The 27,643-nt window shown below is 43.2% G+C and overlaps 1 protein-coding gene across 2 annotated transcripts in view; it reads right to left on the reverse strand.

Moving 5' to 3' along the window:
• Nucleotides 1-27,643, reverse strand: part of cdh13 (cadherin 13, H-cadherin (heart)) — a 402,025-nt gene that overhangs the window by 162,744 nt on the left and 211,638 nt on the right. For both annotated transcript variants that reach the window (XR_003693189.1, XM_028585823.1), the window contains exon 7: nucleotides 21,755-21,899. Coding sequence is in view for 1 of the 2 variants with exons in the window: in XM_028585823.1 (XP_028441624.1) it covers nucleotides 21,755-21,899 (145 nt within the window). In the remaining variant the exon portion in view is untranslated. The remainder of the gene's footprint in view (nucleotides 1-21,754; nucleotides 21,900-27,643) is intronic.

The raw sequence follows: 27,643 nt of genomic DNA on the forward strand, positions 1-27,643 counted from the left end.
ACAATAAAATAAACCATGGGCAGATTATGAGACAACCACCCTATAAAACCAGGCATATAAAAGTGTAGCACTAACAAAAGTCACAGGAAGAATATACAAAACCGTATAGTAAGATTTGCTGTGAACAAAAGACAAAAATAGTCCAAACGTACTGAACTACTTTATCTTTTTATCCTCCAGGAAGACACTGGTAGGTTACTGTGTCACTGAGTATCACAAAATGAATTTAAACAGCTTCACTTATATGAACAAGACTAAGTACATAATAGTTTGTTAGTTCCGTCGTAGTTCAGCGTGTTAGTGTGCAAATATTTGCTGATTAGCACTAAACTAAGTACAGCTGATGCTGGTTAAGCTGCAAGGCAGATCTATGTGTTTTCCTACACAGAACCATCTGAGAAGCTCAAGCTTACTTTCTAAAAAAATATCTGGCAGGTGATCGGATGAACCATCTGTCTATTACGTCCGCCACTATTTTGAACGAAAAGTCGCGGCCGTCGCACACACACCTAAACCACACCTGTAGCTGCCAGTGCTTCCTCACCGGACCCTGATGGGTTCAGTTAGCTGGTACTTTAGACGCAAACACATACTTGAAGCCTGACGATGGATTTTTGTGTGATATGCGATATTATCGCGTGATTTTGTGATAGTTCAAGAATCCAGCTGCCATGCAAGGTAAGAGGCTGATGGGAATGCCATTAGTTTTGCAAGTATTTAGCTATAATCCAAGGTATAGAACAAATGGAATTGTTTGGTGCTAGATGAAAAGTTGAGGTAACGCCACATTTTACTCAAAATCACAATTGTGAACCTCACGGTGGTGCTAAAGGAAAAGTCATTCGGATACATTGTCTGGGAACCATGAATGTCTGTACAAGACTTTGTGCCAATCTATCCTGTCAATGTTGAGACATTTCACAGGATAAGTGAACAAATCTAAAAGTTAGGGGATCACTAAAGTCAATAGGATTCATCTTCATGTGACAAAACGTCATGGGAATCCATCCAATTGTTAATACATCTCAATCTGGACCACAGTGGTGGACCGACCCCCCCAAACCAAAAGACAGACTGACATACCGACATTGCCGTCGTACAGCCATTATGCTGGAAAGGCTAAAAACTACCCCACAGTGTAGCTAATATGTTTGTCCATGGCTGTAAATGTATATATTTGCTGACTAACTCCCTGGTCACAGCAACTGTTCCAATAGCAACCAACACAAGCACACTGTATCTAACATTTGGGGAAATATGGTTTAAATGTTATGTTTTAGCACTTTGCGTGGCTTGTACTAGTATTTTCTGCATCAAATGCATATATAGTATGAGATGTGAGATTATATCAAATATACAGTTTTTCCCAGCACCACTAATATATCATCTATATTTGACTTTATTCCTTTATTGCTTAGAAAAATGTGAATATAATGTTGTGAGAGCACAGAGGGAGTACCATTTTTTATTAAAATGTCTGAATCCAGGATGAGATAAAATGGGTTATTAGTTTTATAACATCCACTGTTAGATTAGAGATACAACAAAAAGCAGGAAAAACACTATCTATGATCTTTACCTGTCAATAATCATAAATCAAATATGCTGGGTTCCCAGGAGTTGCTGTTTCGACCAATTACTGTCCAAGTCTTCCGGGAATCGATTCAGATGCCAAAATTACCTTGAGTGCTCAAAACCATAAAAGCATTCATGGAGGCAATTAGAAGGCTCTGTGTTGTGTGTCTAGAACATAAACACTGCACAGTCTTTCCTCGTGGGACTAAACAAACCAGTGCATTTCTTGATAAATGAATGCAGAAAAAGCAATTTTTTATAAAGCTTCAGGGAAATATGACTCTGACAGCATTCTATTTTTATCAAACGCTATATGTTTTATTTTCATCACTAAACCATTTTTCAAGCTGTCAAAGAGAAAATAAAAATAAATGAACAGGAGAAACACCCAAATCCATCTCGCCATCACTTCACATGGCTATGCCCATCTCAAACCTCCTATCAATACAGTCATCCCTCTACAACGCGTACTTACCGCTGTGTGAGCTTCTCTCAAACACTTGTCATTCACATTGTCCCATTCCTATCAATTTCTGTCCACGTTTTCATTACTCGGTGTTAAAATGTCATAGGAAACACAAACTCCTTCACTTAAAGGTGATATACAGCGTGTGCTAAGATAGAGGATTTGACAATTCCATTACTGTTGCTACCGTACCGCATGTGTTTTGGCAAGATTGGTGACCGCATGATCACAGCTTACCGCCGTGATGGCAAGGCCATGTAATTCCTGCCTGATGGATACGTCTCTTTACCCTGCAGAGTTGATTACAGCAGAAAATGCACAGCCGGCCGCTGCCTTGTTCTCATGTGTGAACTTTGTCATCTCTGCTTGTCTGACAACCCTAGATCAATACTCAATCAAAGAGTTCTTTTGCCTTCAGCTGATCTGTTGCTCCTTGGTGCGAAAGCCCAAGCGGCGGACTACATGCCGTTATCTGGAAACAAGACAGGACTGTTGCAGAAGATGGGAGAGGAAGGGAGACGAAGGGGTAGTCAGAGGAGATTCTCATTTACCGTGTACAGTACAGCTTCACTCAAACACAGCGGGATAAACTAGAAATGTGGAATCTGAACTGTTGTAGACGGTGCGGAGGACGAGCGACAGGCTGACAAGATGGAGGAGACCGTCTTTTCCAATCGCATTCCCATCGGTACGCTGTGCCCAGATCAGCTTTAATGAAAGAATGGAAATGCCATACTGCTTAGAAGAAAGCGAGGATGTAGCTCTTTGTGAGGATGTTTGTGAGACAACTTCTACTTATGATCAAACACCACAATAGCATTGCTTAAATGCATCAGCGTGATGTATATTTGTAATTATGAGATAATTAGAATACTTTTGACATTTCTACATTCAAATAAAAGACAGAACTTTATTCCATTTCCTTCTTCCTTAGAGATGTCCTCAGAGGATACAAGCAATAAATACACAGTGCTTTGATTTTCCAGTTGCTAAGGCTTCACTCTTACAGGAATTGTCAACAATATGGTGAAATATGAGAAAGACAAGAGGATATCAAATTGAGATATTTGGTAATGATAGGGAGTGATGCCATTTTTATGACCTAGGCCTATCCGGATATTCTTTTAGTGAAACTGTTTGGAGCCCTTACCTTGGATCAGTTTCAGTTTTGAAGTTATGGTGAATTGATTATGGAGGATAAATTCGCTCATTGATATAGTCTGCTCTATGAGGGATGATAACAAAATATCTGGATGCAGGCAGGCCAAATCTCTGCTCTAGGTTAAATAGCAAGATTAAGGGTGACGACCAAGTCACGCCATTCCTCCTCTGGGTACCATGGCTATATATACCACATTTCAAGTCAATTTGTCCAATGGTTGTTGAAATATTTCAGTCTGGACTAAAGTGGTGGACAGACCCACTGGGGGAAAAAGGAGGGAATTGTGTACTGAAAAGACTGTAACTAAATACCCATTCAGACTAATGAAGCCCCATAGTACACCCAGCTGTACATTGGAATGCATTTTTAAACAGAATAAAGACTGTGGAATTGGTCCGCCATATCTTACACTGGAATTGCGTCCAGAGGGGAGCTCTTCAGGGTCAGTACGGAAAGGAAGAACAATTACAGTACCAAAGAAACGGTTTACGTACATATGTGCATGCCAGTATTTTAGACTTCAAAGAATTTGAACCTATCCTTTACTTACACAGAGTAAAATGGTTTAAAATGCTATTCCACAACACGAAAAAACTGTACATCTCATAATTGACAATTTCTTTTTGGAAGGTGTCTCCTTGAAAACCTTTATTTCCATTCAGAAAAGGCTTTTAAAGAGCGTATTTTAAGGAGCTGGTTCCCAATAGAGAAGGGCTACGATGGCAGGGATCGCTCTTGTGAAACAAAGAGGGGAGGTAATCTAAATTGGAGAACTTGAAGTGCAATGGGGGTTTTGAAAGGGGCAATGGCTGTCTTTTCTTGTCAGGTAGGGGGAGAGGAAATTGGGTGATGGGGAGAGATTAGTTTGTCTGGTTGGACTCTGAGGGTTTTTGAGAGTGTGTGAGCGAGAGGAGTGGTTCCTTGACGAACCGGAAAGAGGGACAGATAATCAAGCCCGAGTTGATGTGGGACTTTGTGTAGGGGCGAAGGAGAATAGAAACTCTTTAATAGATTAGCAGCACTCAAGTACTGGATTGGCCACCAGGGAAGCCAAGAGTTGAGCCATTGTCACACCTTTGAATTCCCAATCCTCTATGCACCTTCATACAACTATAGCGTTTCACATTCTGCTTTTGGACACGTCTCTCTCTCTCTCTGAAATTAGGAATAAATTCTCATCTACATACCACTCATGCAGGACAAGGAGAAGAGAGAGAGGGGGAAAGGAGGGAGAAACGAGTAACAGAAGGCTGAGAGAGAGAGAGAGAGATGAATGTTGATGCTATTTAACTTTGGAATGACGCAGGGAACCACATAACGCCCACAAGGGAGCAAAATAATTTACCCCAAACCACAGAAATGTATTCAAATAAAGTCCTATTCACATATATTCAGATCAAATCACTGTTGAAAATGAAGCCCATTTAGAATGCAATTTTTTCCTCTCAGTGGTGTAATGCATATGGCTCCCTATGGTAATTCAAAAGAAGATAGCTCAGTTAAGAAGGTTCAGGAAAATCAATGATGCCTTACTGGTGAAAAGAGAACAGATGCATATAAATGAGGGACTTTCTCACTGGATTGGAGCTTACATTTCTATCCACTGGCCATAAGGACTTAGATCACACTGCATTGATATGTTTAGAATGCCCATTTGTACACTCTCAATCACTCGTCATTCAGCATTCAATCTTTCATTTGAAAATGTCACGAGTGTATCATCTAATATTTTTTAGTTTAGACACTGCGTCTCACCGAGACTAAAAATGAGTCACCGAGTAATTAGAGGAAAATAATAAAAGTGGACCAGGTGGGCTTATTGCTTCACTGAACCAAATGGCATCGTGTACATACACATCCATAAGAGCAAGAGAGAAAAAAAGAAAAAAAAACTAATTTAGTCTAACACAACAATGCCCCTGAGTTAATTGGGCAGCAGCCTCTGTATACCTTGGACATTCATTTGCCAGGCTTTCTGACAAGCTGATAATGAGGCATTGTGGGACAGCAGGTCACCTGGTAGGGTGTTAGACAGACTGTTCTCCAGCTAACAAAGGAAGGGGAGAGAAGAGAGAGAGAGAGAGAGAGAGAGAGAGAGAGAGAGAGAGAGAGAGAGAGAGAGAGAAACCATGGGACAAACGGGCACCATCATGCTACAAATTACCTGCCAGTTTTGGTGTAATCTCTCAGTTGAATCATTATCTATCTCCTCAATCATTCTCTGTCTTGCTTTCTCTGCACCCATGGACTACTGTTGGCATCCCACCAACCCCTTTGCCTCAACTTTCTTCTACTAGCCATCCCCAAACATACCATGGGTACTTGCGCTAGGCAGAAATTTGGTTTTTGATGTGGTTCACCTTTGATTTTCACTGGCGTGCTGGCAGGGTCCTGCCTGGACTTGGCAGTTGGAATTCAGCAGCAAAAGAGTTAGCGTGCGCTTTGAGTTTGAGGGACCAGGGGAACAACAGAACAAGGGGCAAAGGACGGAGAACAGTGCTGTAACTCTACGCAGAGGAGAAGTGACGAATAGTTCTAGACAAGTGCTTGCATAAAGCAGGTCAGGACACAATATGTCCTCCATAAGCCCTGTTTTCATGATAGCATTGTGGTGATGGCAGATTTTTGGTGAATGTGACTGTGCCAGTGTGAGCACTAGAGGATGTGTCAGTAGAAATCCACTGCAATTTATATGCCAAGGATGACTGAGGTTTATTTTTGTGCCTCTGGCCTGTTTCTACCAGATGGCAGATGGTGAAATCCTGTATTTTTTTCTCTCAGATGTAACTAATAATGCATCTAATGAGTCTCTGTGTCTTTCAAATGTCCCAGTAAGCCATGCCAGTGAGCCAGCACGCACAATACCAGGACACTTAAAACTTGCTCGCCGAAATGGGACAGAGCCATCATTTATGCTACCAATTGCACTTGTGCTTTATGGCTAGTCAAAATGTCTGCTGTAAAGAAGGCCTAGACAACATTTAATATATGATGATGTAAAATAACATATGATGTGATAGAAGTGTTATCTATGTTGCACCCCTCTAAGCTGTATTTATCCAGCCTCTGTATGTGTATGTGTGTGTGTGTGTGTGTGTGTGTGTGTGTGTGGACCAGATCCATCCCTCTCTCCTTTCACAGCAGGAACTCGGGCCTTAATTACCTCCGATATAAACACAAATTAGTCTGGAACCCAAACAGAGACTCGGCTGAGAGGAATATCTTCATTTATACCCCATCATGTCCAATTACACAATATATATCACCAAGATCCTAGGTTTAACTTGTCTGCATGGTGTTGGCAGAGGAAAGAAAATCATAAATACATTTTTTTTTTTAAAACACGACAGTATTTTTCCAGCAGCATACCATTCCATCCCTACACTTTAGATCAAACCATTTTCTCTCTGTGACTCATTGCCAATATGCATGACTTTCACTGATGTTACTGTTATGTTGATGTTACCACAATGACTCCCAAGTGACTCTCAAAACAAATGTAGGAATGAAACTCAGTACTCTCTAGAAAGAGGAATATGACACGGTGGAAACTGCCTATAAATGTAACATTACATCACGCCTACACAGAGATGAGGAAATTTTCTCTCAAGTAAAGTAGACGGTAGTTTAGAAAGTTTAACCTGCCCTTAAGTGAAATACTGAAAGGCTTCTTATATTATAGTACCTGTGATTTTAAATGTTTTTGCCCATTTACTGCAAATCATTTACACTGTAAAAAATGAACAGATGCAGCGTTCGGATCTGAAAAGTGAAGCCAATGTGGAAGGGTCTCAAACCTGCATTCTATCTAATTTCCAGCAGGGGGCGACTCAACAGGTTGCAAAAAAAAAGCACTTGTATGGAAGTCTATGGGAAAATTAGCCTGGAAATCCAGACCCAAATCCAAAAGATTAAGGGTCTGGCAATGAGTAATGAAAATGGCCCAACTCGAGGGACGGCACCAAGTATGTATTTGAAAATCTCACTGCACGCGATTGGATAACACTACGTTCAATCACAACAATACCCCACACGCTTAGCTACCAGCGGATCTAACTGGTAGATTAAACTTATGCCGTATCCGGTCGGCAAAACAGCAAAAACATCCTCCTTGCAAAGGAATGATTCGAGCGCGGTCTTCTGTTCCTCTTTTAGATAAAAAGTCAAGTCTAACTCGTCTAATCATCTAATCTGACATATTGTTAGCAAATATAAATCATCTATTTGTGCAAAAAACATTGATAATAGGCTTACAGGCCTATAGGTAAAGTAGTCTCTAAGGTAGCCTTCCACAGATAATTCTAAGCAATGTGGCACATGTATGTTAAACATTAAAACATTTTTTTCTTTTAATCATGGCAGCAATTATTTGAATAGCATAGTATTCTATGCACTAAAAAGGTATGTGTAAAGGCTTTAAGGTCACCCACACGTTATTGTAGGCCCAGTTTAATATGCAATTTAATTTTATACAATATTAGTAGTAGGGGGTCCCTGCGCCGTCACTCTTTCAGTCAAGGGGTCCTTGGTATAAAAAAACCCTGTTTAAGACCCTTTTCCTACTTCTCACTTGATATATGGGTAAACATTTTCTACAAATTACTTCATGGTCTCAATCTCGAGTGTCAAGTCTTCTTCAATACAGCATGATGTTCATTTTGTAAATTATGTTACCATTTATTTCAAAATAGACAGTCAAGCAGGTATTAGGGCGTGGCTCCACGCCGACCTGTCAATCATGAGAGAGGCTTAGCAATGTAATGTAGCTATGCAACTGTGTACATTAAAATGAATTTTTGGGCTCAAACTTTGACCCTCTTTCTGTGCGTTTTTACGTTATCAAAGTTGATTGGAACATTTTGGTTGCCGGAAATGTCTTGTTCAGCGTTCCATAGAACCTGGCAAAGGACAGCTAGCTAGCTAGCGCGGTTAGCTGGTAACTTGAAGCGCAACTCTCGCCAAAATGCAACCTAGGGTCTTTTTGTGTATGTACCCGAGTCAAACTTTCGTTTACAAGCATAATTAGGACAGATTTTTTTTTGATTTCCTTCAGGCCTGGTGGAATCCTGCAGATGCCATTAAAAAAAGAAATAAAAAAAGAAAATATATACATCCGTGAACCATCACCTTATCGTGGTGGAGAGGTTTGTGTGTCTCTGTGAACCTGAGGGCTGTGTTGTCTGGAGCTTTGTGCTCCTGGTAGGGTCTCCCAAGGCAAAGTGGTCTCAGGTGAGGGGCCAGACAAAGAATGGTTCAAAAACCCCAATGAAAAAGCTAAGCAGAGATGGAGTGACCCTGCCCGGAGGAAGCCCGGGGCCCCCGTCTGGAGCCAGGCCCAGACGGTGGGCTCGTCGGCGAGCGCCTGGTGGCCGGGTTTGCCACGGAGCCCGGCCGGGCACAGCCCGAACAAGCTACGTGGCAACTCCCTCTCCATTCCATGGGCCCACCACCTGTGGGAGGAACCGTTGGGGTCGGGTGCGATGCCACATGGGTGGCAGTGAAGGTCAGGGGCCTCGACGGACCAGACCCGGGCAGCAGACGCTGGCTCTGGGGACGTGGAACGTCACCCTCTGTGGGGAAGGAGCCGGAACTGGTGCGGGAGGTGGAGCGCCACCGGTTAGATCTGGTGGGGCTTACCTCACGCACAGTCTCGGTTCTGGAACCATACTCCTGGATAGGGGTTGGACTCTTTTCTTCTCCGGAGTTGCCCAGGGTGTGAGGCGCCGGGCGGGTGTGGGGGATACTCACAAGCCCCGGCTGGCGCGCTGTGTTGGAGTTACCCGGTGGACGAGAGGGTCGCCTCCCCACGCCTGCGGGTTGTGGGGGAAAACTCTGACTGTTGTTTGTGCATATGCACCAAACAGGAGTTCGGAGTATTCGGCCTTCTTGAGACCTTGACTGGAGTCCTGCATGGGGCTCCAGTGGGGGACTCCATTGTTCTGCTGGGGACTTCAACGCACACGTGGGCAATGATGGAGACACCTGGAGGCGTGATTGGGAGGAACGGCCTCCCTGATCTAAACCAGAGTGGTTGTTTGTTGTTGGACTTCTGTGCTAGTCATGGATTGTCTATAACGAACACCATGTTCGAACATAGGGATGCTCATAAGTGTACCTGGTACCAGAGCACCCTAGGCCGAAGGTCAATGATCGATTTCATAATCGTTTCATCTGATCTGAGGCCGTATGTTTTGGACACTCGGGTGAAGAGAGGGGCAGAGCTGTCAACCGATCACCATCTGGTGGTGAGTTGGGTCAGAGGGTGGGGAAGACTCTGGACAGACCTGGTAAGCCCAAACGTGTAGTGCGGGTAAATTGGGAACGTCTGGAGGAGGCCCCTGTCCAACAGACTTTCAACTCACACCTCCGGCGGAGCTTTTCGTGCATCCCTGTGGAGGCTGGGGCATTGAACCCGAGTGGACAATGTTCAAAGTTTCCATTGCTGAAGCTGCAGCGAGGAGCTGTGGTCTTAGGGTCTTAGGTGCCTCAAGGGGCGGTAACCCACGAACACCGTGGTGGACAACGGTGGTCAGGGAAGCCGTCCGACTGAAGAAGGAGTCTTTCCGGGATATGTTATCCCGGAGGACTCGGAGGCAGTTGCAGGGGTACCGAAGGGCCCGAAGGGCTGCAGCCTCTGCCGTGAAAGAGGCAAAGCAGCGGGTGTGGGAGAAGTTTGAGAAGACATGGAGAAGGACTTTCGGTCGGCACCAAAGTGCTTCTGGAAAACTGTTCGCCACCTCAGGAGGGGGAAGCGGGGAACCATCCAAGCTGTGTACAGTAAGGATGGGACACTGTTGACCTCAACTGAGGAGGTAATAGGGCGGTGGAAGGAGCACTTTGAGGAACTCCTGAATCCGACTAATACGCCCTCTATGTTAGAGGCAGAGCTGGAGGATAATGGGGGATTGTCGCCGATTTCCCAGGCGGAAGTCACTGATGTAGTCAAACAACTACACAGTGGCAAAGCCCCGGGATTGATGAGATCCGTCCAGAAATGCTCAAGGCTCTGGGTGTGGAGGGGCTGTCCTGGTTGACACGCCTTTTCAACATTGCGTGGAAGTCTGGGACGGTGCCAAAGGAGTGGCAGACTGGGGTGGTGGTTCCCTTTTTAAAAAGGGGGACCAGAGGGTGTGTGCCAATTATAGGGGTATCACACTTCTCAGCCTCCCTGGTAAAGTCTACTCCAAGGTGCTGGAAAGGAGGGTTCGCCAATAGTCGAACCTCGGGTTGAGGAGGAACAATGCGGATTCCGCCCTGGTCGTGGAACAACGGACCAGCTCTTCACTCGCAAGGATCCTGGAGGGAGCCTGGGAGTATGCCCAACCGGTCTACATGTGTTTTGTGGATTTGGAGAAGGCGTATGACCGGGTCCCCGGGAGATACTGTGGGAGGTGCTGCGGGAGTATGGGGTGAGGGGGTCTCTTCTCAGGGCCATCCAATCTCTGTACAACCAAAGCGAGAGCTGTGTCCGGGTTCTCGGTAGTAAGTCGGACTCTTTTCAGGTGAGGGTTGGCCTCCGCCAGGGCTGCGCTTTGTCACCAATCCTGTTTGTAGTATTTATGGACAGGATATCGAGGCGTAGTCGGGTGGGGAGGGGTTGCAGTTTGGTGGGCTGGGGATCTCATCGCTGCTCTTTGCAGATGATGTGGTCCTGATGGCATCATCGGCCTGCGACCTTCAGCACTCACTGGATCGGTTCGCAACCGAGTGTGAAGCGGTTGGGATGAGGATCAGCACCTCTAAATCTGAGGCCATGGTTCTCAGCAGGAAACCGATGGAATGCCTTCTCCAGGTAGGGAATGAGTCCTTACCCCAAGTGAAGGAGTTCAAGTACCTTGGGGTTGTGTTCGCGAGTGAGGGACAATGGAGCGGGAGATTGGTCGGAGAATCGGCGCAGCGGGTGCGGTATTGCATTCAATCTATCGCACCGTTAGGACGAAAAAAGAGAGCTTAGCCAGAAGGCAAAGCTCTCGATCTACCGGTCAGTTTTCGTTCCTACCCTCACCTATGGTCATGAAGGCTGGGTCATGACCGAAAGAACGAGATCCAGGGTACAAGCGGCTGAAATGGGTTTCCTCAGGAGGGTGGCTGGCGTCTCCCTTAGAGATAGGGTGAGAAGCTCAGTCATCCGTGAGGAGCTCGGAGTAGAGCCGCTGCTCCTTTGCGTCGAAAGGAGCCAGTTGAGGTGGTTCGGGCATCTGGTAAGGATGCCCCTGGGCGCCTCCCTAGGGAGGTGTTCCAGGCACGCCCAGCTGGGAGGAGGCCTCGGGAAGACCCAGGACTAGGTGGAGGGATTATATCTCCAACCTGGCCTGGGAACGCCTCGGGATCCCCCAGTCGGAGCTGGTTAATGTTGCTCGGGAAAGGGAAGTTTGGGGTCCCCTGCTGGAGCTGCTCCCCCCGCGACCCGACACCGGATAAGCGGACGAAGATGGATGGATAGATGGATGGATGGAATATATACAATTAAAATAAAAATAGAATATCACTTGCTTATTCACGGTAGCAGTGTGAGGGGGTAAAGAATGCATTTCCAACAAAAGACTGATATCATTCCCTACACAAGTCACCAATACAATCCAAACTTGGTTTGAAAAAGTTATGATGCGGTCCAAACCAGACAACCTCCGGTGCAATGGGGCAAAAGCAAGTCAGTCAAAATAGTTGGTAGACAGGGCAAAGATGGAGAGAATAGCCAAACAGCAAATATGGGGGAGTAGGATGGTGTGTACACAAGGCTCAAGGGAATGCATGGCATAAAGGGAAAAGAGAATAAGAGAGATAAAGAGGAATAGAGAAGGAAACGAAGAGTGGAGAAGTAAACAGAGAGGAAGGAGAGGGCTTGCCGGGAGACTCAGGCTTTGGCTGCATTTGTTATCAGTTTGCACAGAAATGTCAGCGCACTGTGACATTCTCCCCTACAGCTTCCCTGCTGCCCAACCACTACTGTGTAACACACACAGACACACAAATTGTTGAAGAGCACAGTTTGACTAAAAATGAACACACGCATAATACACAACATATGCACATACATAAAAGTATATCATACGGTATCTTCATTTATACACAAACATTTTTACTGGGCTGTGAAGAGCTTTTTCAGAATTGTTGCTAGAGGTTGAAAGTTTCTTTAGCACGGACCAAAGCAAAGGTGGAGGGTGGGGGTGTGACCTTGACCAACTGCCACTTTGCTCGTTTGAAAGCCATGATGTCTCTGGCTAAGCAGAGAAAGGGGAGGTAACCTTGCTCCTTATGACCTCATAAGGAGAAGATTCCAGATCGGCCCATCTGAGCTTTCATTTTCTCAAAGGCACAGCAGGATACCCAGGGCCCGGTTTACACCTATCACCATTTCTAGCTACTGGGGGACCATAGGCAGGCTGGGGGAACGCATATTAATGTTAAAAAACCTCATAAAGTGACATTTTCATGCTATGGGACCTTTAAGATTCTTTTAAGACTGGGGAGTCTGCTCTATATTTTCTAGTGAACAAGAGGCGTGATCAACGGGCATAGTTCAAATGCCTCTGGGCGTAATTGGATAGTCCTTCAACCAATCAGACCAACGGGTGACGTATGTAGCAGCGACAGCGGCATCAACGGGTTGCTGTGCTTCGGTGGCCGCTCTGTTGAATGTAAACAAGAAGCTGTTTGGTCGCTTCTCTATCGTCATCGTGTTAAACCCGCCAATAGCGCGCCAGCTGGATAAGCCAGTTTGTCATTGGTCCCCGCAAAATTATAATGGAAGCAGGATAGATGAACGTACAGGTTTGCTGCAGGGCGAAATCAAATCGCCGGAAGATCAGGCCGGGTTTACTCAGTTTAGTATTTTCATGACGTGCGGTTCACAATTTTAACTGTGAACAACACAGTGAGTGAGACAAAGTAACAAGTTTTACTCTTTAATTAATTCAATTTGTCAATAAATGCTGAAGTTCAAAATGCAAACAAGTTCACATACACACAGAAATAAGAATATCCAATGATACATTTTGTCGTGGTAAAGGGCAAGTCATGAGTTCAAAGATGAACATTTCATTTTACTGACCTCTTAGACCTTTGAGATGAGGACATCCACAGACTACATTAGCTGCAAAGAAATCTTTTTTCCCCACCGATTTATAAACGTGACTTTCTTTCTTTCTTTTTTTTCCTGGGAGAGCAGTGGAGGAGGAGCGCTTGTTTTTCTCTGCTGTGCAAACCTTACAGGGGGTCTCACTCTTCTGGGTCATGCTCCTATGGCTCGTCCCGTCTATAGCGGTCTTAAAAATATGCACTCAATTCCTTTTGTGTTATGAAACAAAGCCAAGTTACGAAATGTGCCTATTTTTTGAAACATTGCTTCTTAACCCTCACGTTGTCCTAGGGTAAAATTAGATCCATTTTCAAAGTTTTTTATATTGTGAAAATATGGGATGTCGAAATAAGCGCAGAAAATGTAAAAAAAAAAACACCAGGAGAAAATGTCAAAAATTCAGAAAAAGCGTCCAAAATATTAAAAAACCCGCCAAAAACATTGAAAAAGTGACAAAACGTCGGAAAAAAATGACAAAATGTCAGATAAAGCGATATCAATTTTAATATAAGTGACCAAAACGTTGAAAAAAACCCCACACAAAAACTTATAAAAAAGCAGATAGGGACAACAAAAGTGTTTGTTTTCATGGTTGACAAGAAGACAACACAAGGGTTAAAGATATGCGCCACGTTCCATATTATAAGGTGCATAGGTTTGGAAAACAAGTTCCTTCGCAAGAGCATTTGCAGAGCCAGCATCCGCTCAGTCCAGAGTTTAGCGCCGCCCATGAGGATTGTGATTGGTTTAAAGAAATGTAAACAACCTTACTCCGCAGCCCTGTGGTGTTAAGGTGTGGCAATGCGAGACTACCAGAAATCTGACTGCCAATTAAGTGTGAATAGTAGAGCTGGAACAGTTCCAAAGGTTGCTGTACAATTAATAGTCTCAGAAGTAATTGCGATCAACAATATAATTGTCTCTTTCAGTCAAATTTTGAAGTATGTATGTATGTATTACTTTTTTAAACAAATTAAAGTTTTGAATGAATTCCAGGATACATCTTTTGGTTATATCACTGTAATGTGACTGATGATGTAATAACACAAATACACAGCCTATGAAGTAAACCACGCCTCTTTATTATCATCAATTTGTTTTCTAACTATATCCCCCCTTGTCATTTTTGTTGCTATGAACGTGTATAGGCTCAAGTGCCAACAACTAACAATTGAAATAATAATACAACATATATGGTCTGACCAATAATCACTTATATAATTACAATTTGGCATGTCTAAACAAAATCATGCTGGAGCTGCTCCCCCCGCGACCCGACACCGGATAAGCGGACGAAGATGGATGGATAAACAAAATCAACAATTACCAGACATATGCCTTAAAAAATGTTAGCAATTAATTGCGGTTAAACAAAGAAACCGTGATTATGTAAAATAATTTACAATTAGACAATTATGCAATAATTGTTAGAGGCCTAGTGAACAGGCAACTTTACGAGACTCCTTGCTACCACTCCCATTTTCTCGTTGCTGAAAAGGCCAGTGAGAAATGTTGGTACATGTTGTTGTACAAGTACAAATTAAAGCTTTACGTCCGTTACATTCAAGCCATTAGCAAATGAGTTGCTACAATGCTAATTAAGACTATCAGCTCCACACAACTCTCTCTGGATTTGTCAGTATGGCTATGTTCAGAAGATTGTGGCGTCTGGCGACTTTCCCGCGCAGAAACTTCATAATGACCTCTTCTGAGGAGTCCATCATGTTTGTTTAATCCTCCGTGTCCTCCTTGGCTGCTAGCAACTGCGTGGACGGGGGGAGGGGGGGAATGGAAGGCTTGTATCATGTGGACACACATACTTAGAATTCCTCATGGGGGAGACAGAAACTACGCTCTCTGGGCCCTATTTTAACGATCTAAGCGCACGGCGTGAAGGGCCTGGCGCAGGTGCATTGAGGGCCTGTCTAAATCCACTTTTGCTAGTTTGACGGCGGAAAAAAGGGTCTGTGCACCAGACGCATGGTTCAAAAGGGTTGTACTTAGTGTCTTCATTAATTCATAGGTGTGTTTTGGGCATAACATGCAATAAACCAATCAGAGTGTCATCTCCCATTCCCTTTAAAAGCCAGGCGCGTTTGGACCTTGGCGCATTGCTATTATGATGGAGGATTTGCACCGTAATATTTTAATTTGTAATCTTTTGCATGTTTGTGTGCTGCTGCGCGTCCCTGTGTGTGTAATAAGCATAGTGTGCGTGCGTTGTGCATAAGCCTAGGAGCATTTCACTAATTTGCTGTTAAAATAACAGTGAAATGCTGCGTTATTGACTTTACACCAGGTTTTTGTTGGTCAATGGCGCGATCACTTCCCGCTGCCTCAAGATAGCAATACGCCCAGAATGCACCTGAACACACCTCCCTGTAAGACCAGCACGCCCATGGGCGCACAGATGGGCGCAGGTGCATTTGTTATTTAAAGTGATTGTTCGGAGTAATTTACCCTAGGGTCCTTTGCACCATGACCTCGAGCCAAACACCCCCCCAGAAGCTTTTTTCACCTGGGTCTAACATTGGGCGAGTTAACGTAGAGTAGAGTTAGCCGCTGAATAGCTTAGCGCAGGGGCTAATGGACCCACGTTTGTATCTCGTAAGTTACAAAGGTCTACACTAGTACAAATAGGTTATGCACTCATAAAACGATGGATTGGAAAGTTTGTAAGTACACCAGAAGTTTATGAACACTTGCGTGCTCTTTTCTGCTCTCTGTTGCTGCTGCTACCTGCAGTCAGACGACTGCTTAGGGCGGTCTACAAATTACTACACCGAAAAGAGATACAACAAAAATATTTATTAATTTAATGATTAAATAAGGTAATGTCTCCAAACTTACCTCAATTATTACTTGTCTCCTGCTAGTTATATTACAGCACTTACTTTAAAAAATAAGTTAAATTAAAAAATATTTTTGTTGCATCTCTTTTCGGTGTTGTAATTTGTAGACGTCCCTAAGCACTCGTCTCACAGCAGCAACAACAACAGCAGAGAGCAGAAGCCAGCAGGCAAGTGTTCTTTACATAAACTTCTGGTGTACTTACAAACTTTCCAATCCATCGTTTTATGAGTGCATAACCTATATATACTAGTGTAGACCTTTGGTATCATTTTGGGCATTATTAGTGGGGTCATTTAAGAGATACAAACGTGGGTCCATTAGCCCCTGCGCTAAGCTATTCAGCGGCTAACGCTACTCTACGCTAACTCTCCCAATGTTAGACCCAGGTGAAAAAAGCTTCTGGGGGGGTGTTTGGCTCGAGGTCATGGTGCAAAGGACCCTAGGGTAAATTACTCTGAACCATCACTTTAAACAACGCGGGCGCTGGACGGGAAATTGACAACTGCGATGGTCTTAAACTGGCAAAGACATTGGCGTCAGGCTTTTGATGGATATGTGTTTGAATACTTTCTATGCCTATGATGGACTTACATGTTAAATGTGATTTGAATGATTAACAGATAGATAGATTGTCACATCGTTGAGGCTGAACTGACTGGCTAAGTAGACTATTGTGATTTACAGGCATGCGAGAAACACAATCTTCACAGCTGCATCCTTCATCTTATCTCTGAGCTCCATCAGATTTGGCATCCAGGGCAACTAAAGTACCACAAAGCTGTCAGATCACACCATGCTGAAAATAAAATCCAGCTTCAGTTCATTTTGTTTTCACTCACTTTGGTTTATTCAACCAGGCTATAATCCACTCAAAAAGCATTTTACAGGAAGCTCGGGGTTATAGAACGCATTTACTGAGTAACTTTGAGATATTAAAAATAAAAAACACAGCATCAAATGACTGTGAATCAAACCAAATTCAATTCTATCACGTCAAGCGAGAAGGTCTCTGGCAGATCTAACCCAGTAATGTAAAATGAGTCGTTTAAAAAATGATTAGGTGCTGAGCTTGCAGAAGTCAGAGTTAACTTGTCTACTAAACAGAGTCAGGGCTAAAAACTACTATGATGATTCAGGTATTTTGTGAGGTCTGGCCCTCACTGGGGCCAAACCAAGAAGAGATTTTCCTGCTGGGGATTTGTCATTTTTTTCTAATTCACTCCCTGGGCTCATTTTCTGTAAGCACGTAAGGTTGCATGTACAGTACGAGTGTGCAGGCAAGCCAAAACGTAGACAATTACAGTAAAAGTGCTAACACACTCTTTAGAAATCAGTGTGTATCGGAAGAATATTTGTGGAATCAAGACCAAAAACCATGCATAGAAGCATGAAATAAATCACTTTATTTTGGTTTTTCCGTGACAATTTGATTCCATCATTTAATCTCTAGTTAGTGCAGGATCAAAACATCGAAATGCACTTTTGGTCTGACTGCATTATTGTACCAAGGTTCGACTGTGGTAGTGTATTTATTAGCCTATTATTTGGTCTGTATAGCCAGCAATGACATGCTTTTGCTTATTAGGCATACCACCAAATGAGCAACGTCAGTATTAGTAATTCATAACGCAAGTTCTGCATGACGTTGACAACCACTCACATTGTCTCTATGGGAAGCTCTCTGTGTGTGAGAGTGTATGTCTATGTGTCTTTCCTTTGACTGATCCCTCTTATCTGTGAAGCTCAGTCGGTGATTACGTTTTTTGTCTGATGGCTTTCTGTGCTAATGATGTGAGAACAGACATGGTGAGAACCACGGTGGGATCGGCAGTGCGAAGCTTTTGATTTTGCCCTCTCTTTTTACTGCCTGTGCTTTCTACTTCAATCCATGTGACTGGGACATACGCTCAACAAACGGATTTCTCCAAACAGTCTGTGCACTCCGACATGTTTGCCCTTAAGACACTTGACAGGTAGTCCTCAGGGGATTTTTTTTCCCCCCCAATGAATCAGTGAAACACAGTTCAAGATGAACAGCAGGAGCACACAGGGTGAAGCAACGGGTTTTTGCTTATTTCGTCATCAGCGCCATGTGGTGCAACTATGACGGTTGGAAACATTGCGGGACTCAGAAGAATACATTTCAGTAGGTGTTGGCACATCAAATCACCTCTTCCTCTCTTCCAAAGGCAACGCAGTCTGTCTCAAAATCTCCAGAGCAGGTCTACCACAGTGTACACAGTGTTTGGAGGTGCAGAAATGATACCCCACACCCACTGGCCAGCGTAGGAAAGCATTCAGCAATAAGAGCCAAACAGAACCTGGCAGTGAACAGCAACAGATGTGATCGCCGCCAACATTCTCACCCAAGCGTCATGTCATGATATACAACCTTTGTATGGCGGATGACAGTCATTCACACCACAGCTGTACGCAGGTAGAATAAATATTCTCTTAACTTTCTTAATTTTTCTTGCATTAAAAGACTGAAAGACACACAATCAGCTTGTATAAGGTGAGCAAAGTAGAACTTTCCTGAAATAAAAACGCTGTACGTTCAGACAGCATGTATTTATATTTCAGCACAGCGAGGGCACAACTGTCACCGTAATAGCGACAGTGATAGCAGTGACAACCGCTCAGAGAGCCAAAACAGAAGCTACTGTGACAAAAGTGACAGAAGTATCTAATAGAACATTAAAATTTACAGTCAAAGCCAGCAGTGAAGAGTCTTCTCAAAAGGCTCTGCCAGCCACGCTTCAAAATGATTGATTTTGAAACACTTGACTATGAGATGGGAGGAAAGGCAGTGCAGAGTCTCCTACTATTGTCCATAAAATAACAATCGGTCTCTGCATATTGTTCATCGGAATCAGAAAGCTGTACAAAGAAACTCTCTACAATTGATTGGGCGGCTGTGGCTCAGGTGCTAGAGCGGTTCGATCCCTGGCCCTGCAGTCCCATGTCGAAGTGTCCTCGGGCAAGACACCGGACCCCGAATCGCTCCCGATGCCGCGCCATCGGTGTGCGAATGTGTGTGAATGTTTATCTGATGAGCAGGTGGCACCTTGTGTGGCAGCCTCGGGCACCAGTGTGTGAAGGGTGAATAGTTCTTGTACTATGTAAATTATGTATGCTTTGAGTACTCGTTTAGACTATAAAAACCCTTTATAAATATAAATACAGTCCATTTGATATTATAAACAGTATTTTGCTTTCCAATTTTAATATAACTCTAAATGTCATATAAAATCTTATTTAGCTGTTTCAGACATAGAGAATCATGTACCACACAAAAATCCATCTTGTCAGGCTCTAACCTAATGCGTTGGTTTCTGAACTACCGGCGAACCGAACCAATCAGCACCCGGTGAAGAGCTATGGCGGCTACGGCTGGGGTTTAGGTGTGTGTGACGGCCACGACTGTTTATTCAAAACTGTTCAGAACAAGAATGGCGGACGTGATAGACAGACGGTTCATCCAATCACCTGCCAGGTTTGTTTTTTTTCCCTTTCCCAAGCAGTTTTCCAATGGTGGCTTCTCAGGTGGTTCTGTGATAACAAACCATGTGCAGTCAAGTTATGTAAAACAACCTTAAGAGGCAATATTAGTATTAAAGGGGAACTATGACTTTTTTCGGGTTGAATGGTGGTCGTCTCGCTTCCCCCTTGCGCCTGTGAGCGGAAAAACCACCCTTGCAATTTTTGCGACCTCAGCGTCAGGAAGTATCACGTGATATCAGGTCTCGCGATGTAACAAATTGCTTCACGGCACTGCACACATCCAGGAACCGGCTAGCTAAAAGAAGAAGGTAGCGATGGAGTTTTTCACACTATCGTCATGGCTGAACCGGCAAAAAAGAAGCAGAAAGCTAGGAAATCATTGTCCGAGGAACAGACAAAGAATAAATTTGGCAGACTGACCGAGAGAGGAGTCAGACACAAGTGAACATAGGACCTGCGTTTTCAGAATGGCGAGAACTGAGACAAACACAAGCCTGCAAATCCGATGCTGATCTGTTGCACTTGTTATTATCTTTGATCAGAAACTTTATCTGCCACAGAGTTTCTTGTCATCTTGATGTTGGCTAACGCAAGTTGCTTCTGCTCCGACAGCGTTCTAAGGCCATTGGAGGAAAAAAGAATAATGTTACGGACCCGGGAGAGAAGGATAATATTTCGAGAATAACCTCAGTGGACATGGCTCCGTGCGTTCGCCGGCTTCTTTGAAAACAAATGCACACGATCAGAGGGAGAAGAAGGGAGGGGGGCAGAGTCTCCAACGAGTTTTTACGACAGCGTTGCCAAATATCTATTCCGAAGCTGTAGGTGGAGCTCTATAGAGAAACCTGCGAGCAAAAAGTGAGAAAACAGCGAAGAAATGGCCAAAACTGCATGGCGCCCCTTTAAGGTAAGACGTGCGATCACACTGCCAATTGTTGAACTTATCTCTACTGGATTCAGTTTCAAGAATCCTGTCTGCCTCATTCTGATATCTTCAGGTTCAAGTTTATCTGAACACACACAGGAAGATACATGCCTGTAGAACAGGCTCAAACAAGCTCCTCAAATGGTAAACATCAGATTCTTGTAATTTATTCCACCAAGTGTTAGTGGCACACTATTTCAAGGCGTTGGCGCGGCAGAGAGGGGAAATGTAAAGAAGGTGTAATAGGTTTGATATGGGGGTATTTATAGCTACTGCACTTTGAGCATAGTATCTTGGAATTATTCGGAGGTCGTAAGATGTTGTGTGAGAAATGAGACAATCTCAGTAAAACAAATGTTGCTTTCAGCCCCCTCATGGCAGCGCTCCTACAAAGGATGTATTGCTGTCTATCACACTGCTACAGTATATTTTCTGATACCACTGGGGCAATGCCAGTGTTCAAATTTCACAAAGTTGCTTTGACTCACACAGACCTAACATTGCTATACCTATTAGAGTGTGGATCGGGCCACATTTTTCTGTCTGAGCCCGGCCCTCGTCCGACAGAGCAGTAACCGAACCCGACCCCGACAGGCATTAAGATATTCATGTCCGAGCCTGACCCGAGTCAGACACTTGTTTTTCTCATACTTATGACACATGAACGTTTGTTTGTGTGGAAAGCCTGCTTTTATTAAACAACTGTAGGAAGGCATTCGGAAATGTCAACAGATGAGCGCATCAGCGCACACGGGGCAACAAGCGCACGTTAACTACATACATTTTCGCACACAGGTAGACGGATGTTAAGGTAATATTTTAAATTAAATTATTTTAATCACAAAAATGAACATTTGCATCAAGTGAAACAGGCCCATTGGCTGCCTACATAATACATTGTTTTAAATTTAAAATGTTTCTTAAGTTTACATTCACATATTACATTTTCGATCACCTGTGATGTTTTACTGTAAATAAAGCTTAGTTTGTCTTACAAGTTATTTTATAACTATATCAAGGCATGTGCATTTGACTCCATCACCATGACAACCCACACAACCCACATTTAAGATCCTAAGATCAGAGACATCTCAAGTGTAACAATCACAGTGTGTGTGATATTGCTGTCCAACTAAATCCAATAAAAGCCCAGTTCTCTCCAGAGTCCTTCAATATAACAGCGGCACCTACCTGTAGGGGATCCCTCGAGCACCTCTCCTGTGTAGCGTGTCTCTTTGAAGATGGGCCGGTTGTCATTTTGGTCGATGACAGTGATCACTAGTAGGGCCGGTCCCTCGACAAGGTTCCCAGCGAAGTCTGTGGTCGAAACTTCCAGCTGTGTGGATGAAAAGATGAAGAAGTTTATTTTTCTGCAATGAAGTCTGTGTTGCGGGTGTAACTCTTATCTTTCAAAAACTGTAGTTGACTGGATTATAAGATGTGCTGTTCTGCAGACTGCTACAAAAACATCCCACCAGCCTTCTGATGAAAATACAGCCACACTTAGAAAACACAACTGCAGTTTACTGTACCTACCTCTACAAATGACAATGATGCATAATACTGTAGCTGCATTTTCAAAATTTGTCTTAAAACAAATGACATGGCCCTGGATTACAATAATTAAATTATTTGTTCCTTAATAGCTATCAAGCATATTGTACATTAACATTTGTCCGATAGCCGAGTGATTACTACAGCCAGAACCCGATTTGATTCATGGCTGGCCGGACTGTTTGCTCCATGTTATTCCCCTATGACCAACTATAGACCTGTTTCAAACCTTGCTTTTCTGTCAAAAATGTTTGAGAAAGTGGTCTCAATTCAGCTTTTAAATTATCTGTCACTAAATAAGCTATTTGAGCCATTTCAGTCTGCTTTTTGGGTAAATCATTCCACAGAAACAGCACTTAGAAAAGTGGTGAATGACTTGCTACTGTCAACTAGTGTTTTATTGCTGTTAGATCTTAGCGCTGCTTTCGATATGGACAAGTTCTAGAGTGGTTAAGATCATACCTGTCAGAAATATTTCAATGTGTTTCATATGACAACATACTCTGTGTACTGTGCTGTCAAGCAGGGGGTTCCCCAGGGGTCTGTACTGGGTCCATTGCTTTTTTCACTTTACCTATCCCCATTGGGTCAGATTTTCCGTTCTTTTGGGATTGCTTTTCATTGTTATGCTGACGATAAGCAGCTGTATATGCCATTAGTGTGGGAAGCAAGTCTAATACGGCTAAACTTGAGGCCTGTCTTGCAGCTGTTAAGAGCTGGTTATCAACAAATTTCTTGTTGCTTAATTCTGCTAAGACAGAAATGATGGTTATCAGACCAGCAAAACTAGGTCATCTTTTTGATCACATTACTTTGTCTTTTGATGATTGTGTAATCAATCGCAGAGACCAAGTTAAGAATTGTGCTTTTCGATCAGACACTCTCGTTTGATTTACATATAAAGTAGGTGACCAGAGTTGCTTTTTTCCATCTTAGAAACATCTCCAAGATCAGATCAATATTCTTGTTTAAGGACTCTGAGGTCCTCATTCATGCCTTTGTGTCATCTAGGCTAGATTATTGTAATGTCCTTCTGTCGGGTCTGCCAAAGAAAAGTCTTCGGAGTAAGCTCTGACCGGAGCCTCCGGATATGAACATATTACACCAGTGTTATCCTCTCTCCATTGGCTCCCTGTTCATGCCAGAGCAGACTTTAAGGTGATGCTGCTAACCTATAAAATATTAAATGGCAGCCCAGACCTAGTGAACCCCCTGCTCGAGCCCTGCGTTCTCAGGGGACGGGTGTTCTGAGTGTCCCAAAGGTTAAAAAGAAGACAAACAGGCTTTTTTTTTCCGTGCAACGACATTGTGGAATAGTTTACTTCTGAACATCAGGCAGGCTTGTTCTGTTGAGGCTTTTAAAGCAAAGCTAAATACCCATCTGTTTACTGTTGTGTATGAGGCCTAATTTACTTTCGTTTTCTCTGTATGTTTTCCTGGGAGTCTGAGTGTGTGTTTATTTTTGTTTTAGTTATTTTAAATGTTTTTAAATTGTATTTTCTATGCTCTGTACAGCACTTTGATTTGAAAGTGCTTTACAAATAAATGTATTATTATTATTATTATTATTATTATTATGTCCTGCCTCCCTCCACTGTCACTATCAAATAAAAGGCATAACATGCCGAAAATTCTATTTATCTTTAAAAAACACAATATGGGTAGTTTTAACAATTGGGCCGCTCACACCTAATGAGACTAATTGAAGCCAGATGGTGTGTCAGCTGAATGTGAGCCCTACATATATCCCTTCATCAAATGTGTTCACCATTTGCCTGAAGAAGACCCAGCTGGGTCGAAACGTTGCATTTTATATTAAGGGAGTTTAAAGCAGTGTTGCGGACATTATATTCTTTTCGTTTTAAGTACTTTCGTTTTTCCTGCACCTGCCAGAAGGTGGGATGTGCATGCAGTAACTTTTATAAATAGTTTTAATACTGGCCATGCAATCACTCCAACTCAAACATCAACGCAACAGAAATGAATGTGTTTGTGAGTACCTGGGGGGAGCGCTTCACCACATTTGGTTTGTTTATATTCTGACAATTTCTTACTTCCTCTGAAACTTGAATACATTGTGTCTTTGCATATGTATGACTCTCCAGATTCCTTTGCAGCACTTAAAGATATACAGATCAAACCTTTCAGCCTTTCAGTACAGTTACTCATCTCCTCCTCTCCTTCTCCTCTTTCACCTTGTCTGCTCCTCCACCGTCCTCCATCAGCCCACATCTCGTATTTATGCATTCAGCTTCTCCCTACTCTGCAGTTTTTGCTATTCCTCGCCCCCCCCAATCATCTTTTATTCCAGTCGGAAAACCCTATCAAACAGCCTACCTAAATACTAAATACTACAAAAGTCTAGCCTACTATAAAAAAAACTAAGATAACGATGCAGCTAAAGTGTACAGGGATAAAAATATGCTCTGCATCTACTGACTCTAACCAACTGCACTGTTGTTTAGTTGTTATGTATAATAATAGTAACTCTGGTCTCAGGTTCAATATAAAAACACACACCTCTCTTTTGCACTCCTATTTATTGTACAGTGTACAAGCTCCACTTGCTTGCGGCTAGCAGCTGATCAGACGTCAAAACAGGGCATTCACAATGCAATAAAACTGCTAAAAGCGTAGAATTCGTGCACAAGAATAGCGCTTTCCTGACTAACACAGGGAGCATTGGAGACCCATTTGCTCGTAAACATGAGCAAAAATCCAAATTGACGGAACACATGTAGCCTTATTAAAAGTAGCCTACAACTGTCAAATTAATTGGGACGGCTTAGTGTGATTACCATAAAAAATGACGGTTGAGATGACTGGTTGGCTTTATCTTGTTTATTAAGAAAGGTTTTCTCAGCGGCGGTTTCTTTTGTTTACTTTAATTATACAAATGAATGTCTTCGAAAGAATGTGGTATTAATTTTGAAGAGCTATATCTAGCACATTTGGGTACAATGAATTAATGGAGGTTACAGACTGGAAAAAATGAACATACCCACAGTGTGCATACAAAACTACACTTCAGAATGAAAAAATGGACGCATAATAGCCTGCCTGTGGCCGTTTTTTTTTTTAAAGATTATTTTTTGGGGCTTTTCCCTTTATTTGATAGTGCCAGTGGATAGACAGGAAAGGGGGGCGAAAGAGCTAGGGGATGACACGCGCCGCAAAGCGCTGCAGGTTGGACTCAAACCCAAATCGCCCCGAGATTGGGATCACTTTTGATATGAACGAAGCATGTATGCTACTATTAATCCCATCTGCGGATGGGGCTGTGCACTCTATGAAGTCAGCGATCTGTATCTTATGAAGATACCATACGTAATGGCATTACCTCCATTTCAATCTTAATCTGTGGCTAAAGACCTCACTTCACTTCCTTTATTAGCACTGGAGCAGGGCTGGAGAGATTCATCAGAGAAAGAGAGAGTGAGCCAGAGAGGTTTCCTCCTTTATCTGTAGCATCACATTACCCAGCCTTCCCTCTTACAATCAGTAATGCATGACATCACGCAACCTCTCCGCCTCTATCTAGCTCCTCTGTCTTCCTCTTCCTTTGTCCTCCTATCTGTCCGTCACCATGGAACCCTTGAGCATATAGCGTAATGGCAGTAATGGCACACATGCAGCTGAACTAAGTGTTTTGGGTGTTAGGGGAATAATGGTTTCTTACATCATCTTATCCTCCGCTCCCTCTCTCTGCCTTGAGAATATAGCATGGGAGGCTCTTCGTGAGAGGGACCATTTGCCCCTCTGTCTCCATCCTGCAGAATTGCTGACTCTCAACTAATGGTGTTCTCAACCCAACATGTACTTTCATCCTATCCACTGATCCGCTCCCACACACACAGGCTCACACACACACACACTAAGAGGCATACTAGATTATAAGGCTGAAACAAGCGAGCAGGGATCTGCAAGGCAAAAGAACTACAGTCCTGTGCCAACAAGCATACTGTACATGACTTCAGTTACTCACGTAGACGCAAACACACCCGCATTAGCACATGCATGCGGTCTAGCTTTTCTTCTCAGCATGTCTGAGCTGTAATGAGAACATTAGCTGCGAGGTGCCTAGCATCACTTCATTTGAATGGGCGATCACACCAACAACACGGCGATAACCTGTTTGGCAGACAGAGGGAATGCATAATCACACACACGTCATCTCATGGCAAAGGAAAACGCTGTGATCTTTCAAACAAAGCCAGCCATGAACAGCTTTTGATTTGCATGACTTTCCTTGAGCATCCTTGTACATGACATGCAAATATCTTAGCTGCGCGCCGATTCCATACTGCATTCATGGCACATGTTCTAACCGGGGGGGGGGTTGGGTATGCAGTGCATTCGTGAAGAAAAGAATACAATGTGAAATCATTTAGTATGCTCAAAGATATTAGTATGCAGAGTACAGGAAACTAGGTAGTGTAGTGTTGATGGAAGCCATGTGATGCACAGGGGAAAGTTTAAAGTGACTTACAGCTACAAAATTGCACATGATTGTTAGACAGCTTCAGGAAGTTCTCAAAAATAATACGAAATTGAACATAAAAAAAGAAAAGAAAATGCTCTTTGTTAAGTTTAATAGAGTTGCATTTCAATTTCAATGAGTGATATCCTCAATATTCCTCAACCCAGAATCATGGGAGTCTCCCGGATAACGTACCAACGTTACCAACGTTACCAACGTTACCAACGTTTCAGTTATTTCAACTTTGTTTTGAAATCATGTTTTGTCATCACTTTGGTACGGTGGATGGCTCCAAATACCACACTACCCACAATCCTCGGCACCCATTGCTATGGAGAAAAAGCCAGTCCGAGGTGCGAATCAGAGCTGTAGCGAATGCGAAGTGCTTCATCATTGCTGTTGGGAACAAAACTCGGCATCATTGTTGCCAAAAATCACACAAAACTGACGCAGAATCCGAAAGTGAATTGACTGAAGCTGCGGATTGTAACATCGGTTTTCTAAAAAGTGCCATTTTTAGCTACTGCCCATCATTATTGCGACATGTAACAATATTGTCTGCTCTGTGGTCGGGTGTTTCTTGCCTAAATGCACCTTCTTGGAGTCATAATTACCTTCTCTACCCAGGTTTTGTTTTGACTTTTCACCAAAGAACGAGATATTTTCTAACACGGTTGCCCACTGATGATTCGACCAAGAGGGTTGAAGCCATGGGGGTGTTTCGATTGTGAGTCACATAACATGGTAGGAAAATAAATGTGACATTTACAGATGGAACCACGAAAATAACTCCTCCTACTTAACAACACTGCTTGCACTAGTTTCACAGTTTGATTGACATCGGTGAATATAATAAATCAGCTGTTATATCAAAATAATAAGGTACCAACAAACACTACATAGCATGCTGTATGTGATGCCAAATTGGGACAGAGCTCTTTTTTCCCCTCTATCTATGCTTCCTCCCTGCATTACTTTTTACTGACTAACCAAATATTTAACAAATATATACTTTTAAGATTTGACTTGCAGTAACTCGGTGTTTT

Source organism: Perca flavescens, chromosome 8 (assembly GCF_004354835.1).
Source record: "Perca flavescens isolate YP-PL-M2 chromosome 8, PFLA_1.0, whole genome shotgun sequence".
In the NCBI taxonomy this organism is placed as follows: Eukaryota; Metazoa; Chordata; class Actinopteri; order Perciformes; family Percidae; genus Perca; species Perca flavescens.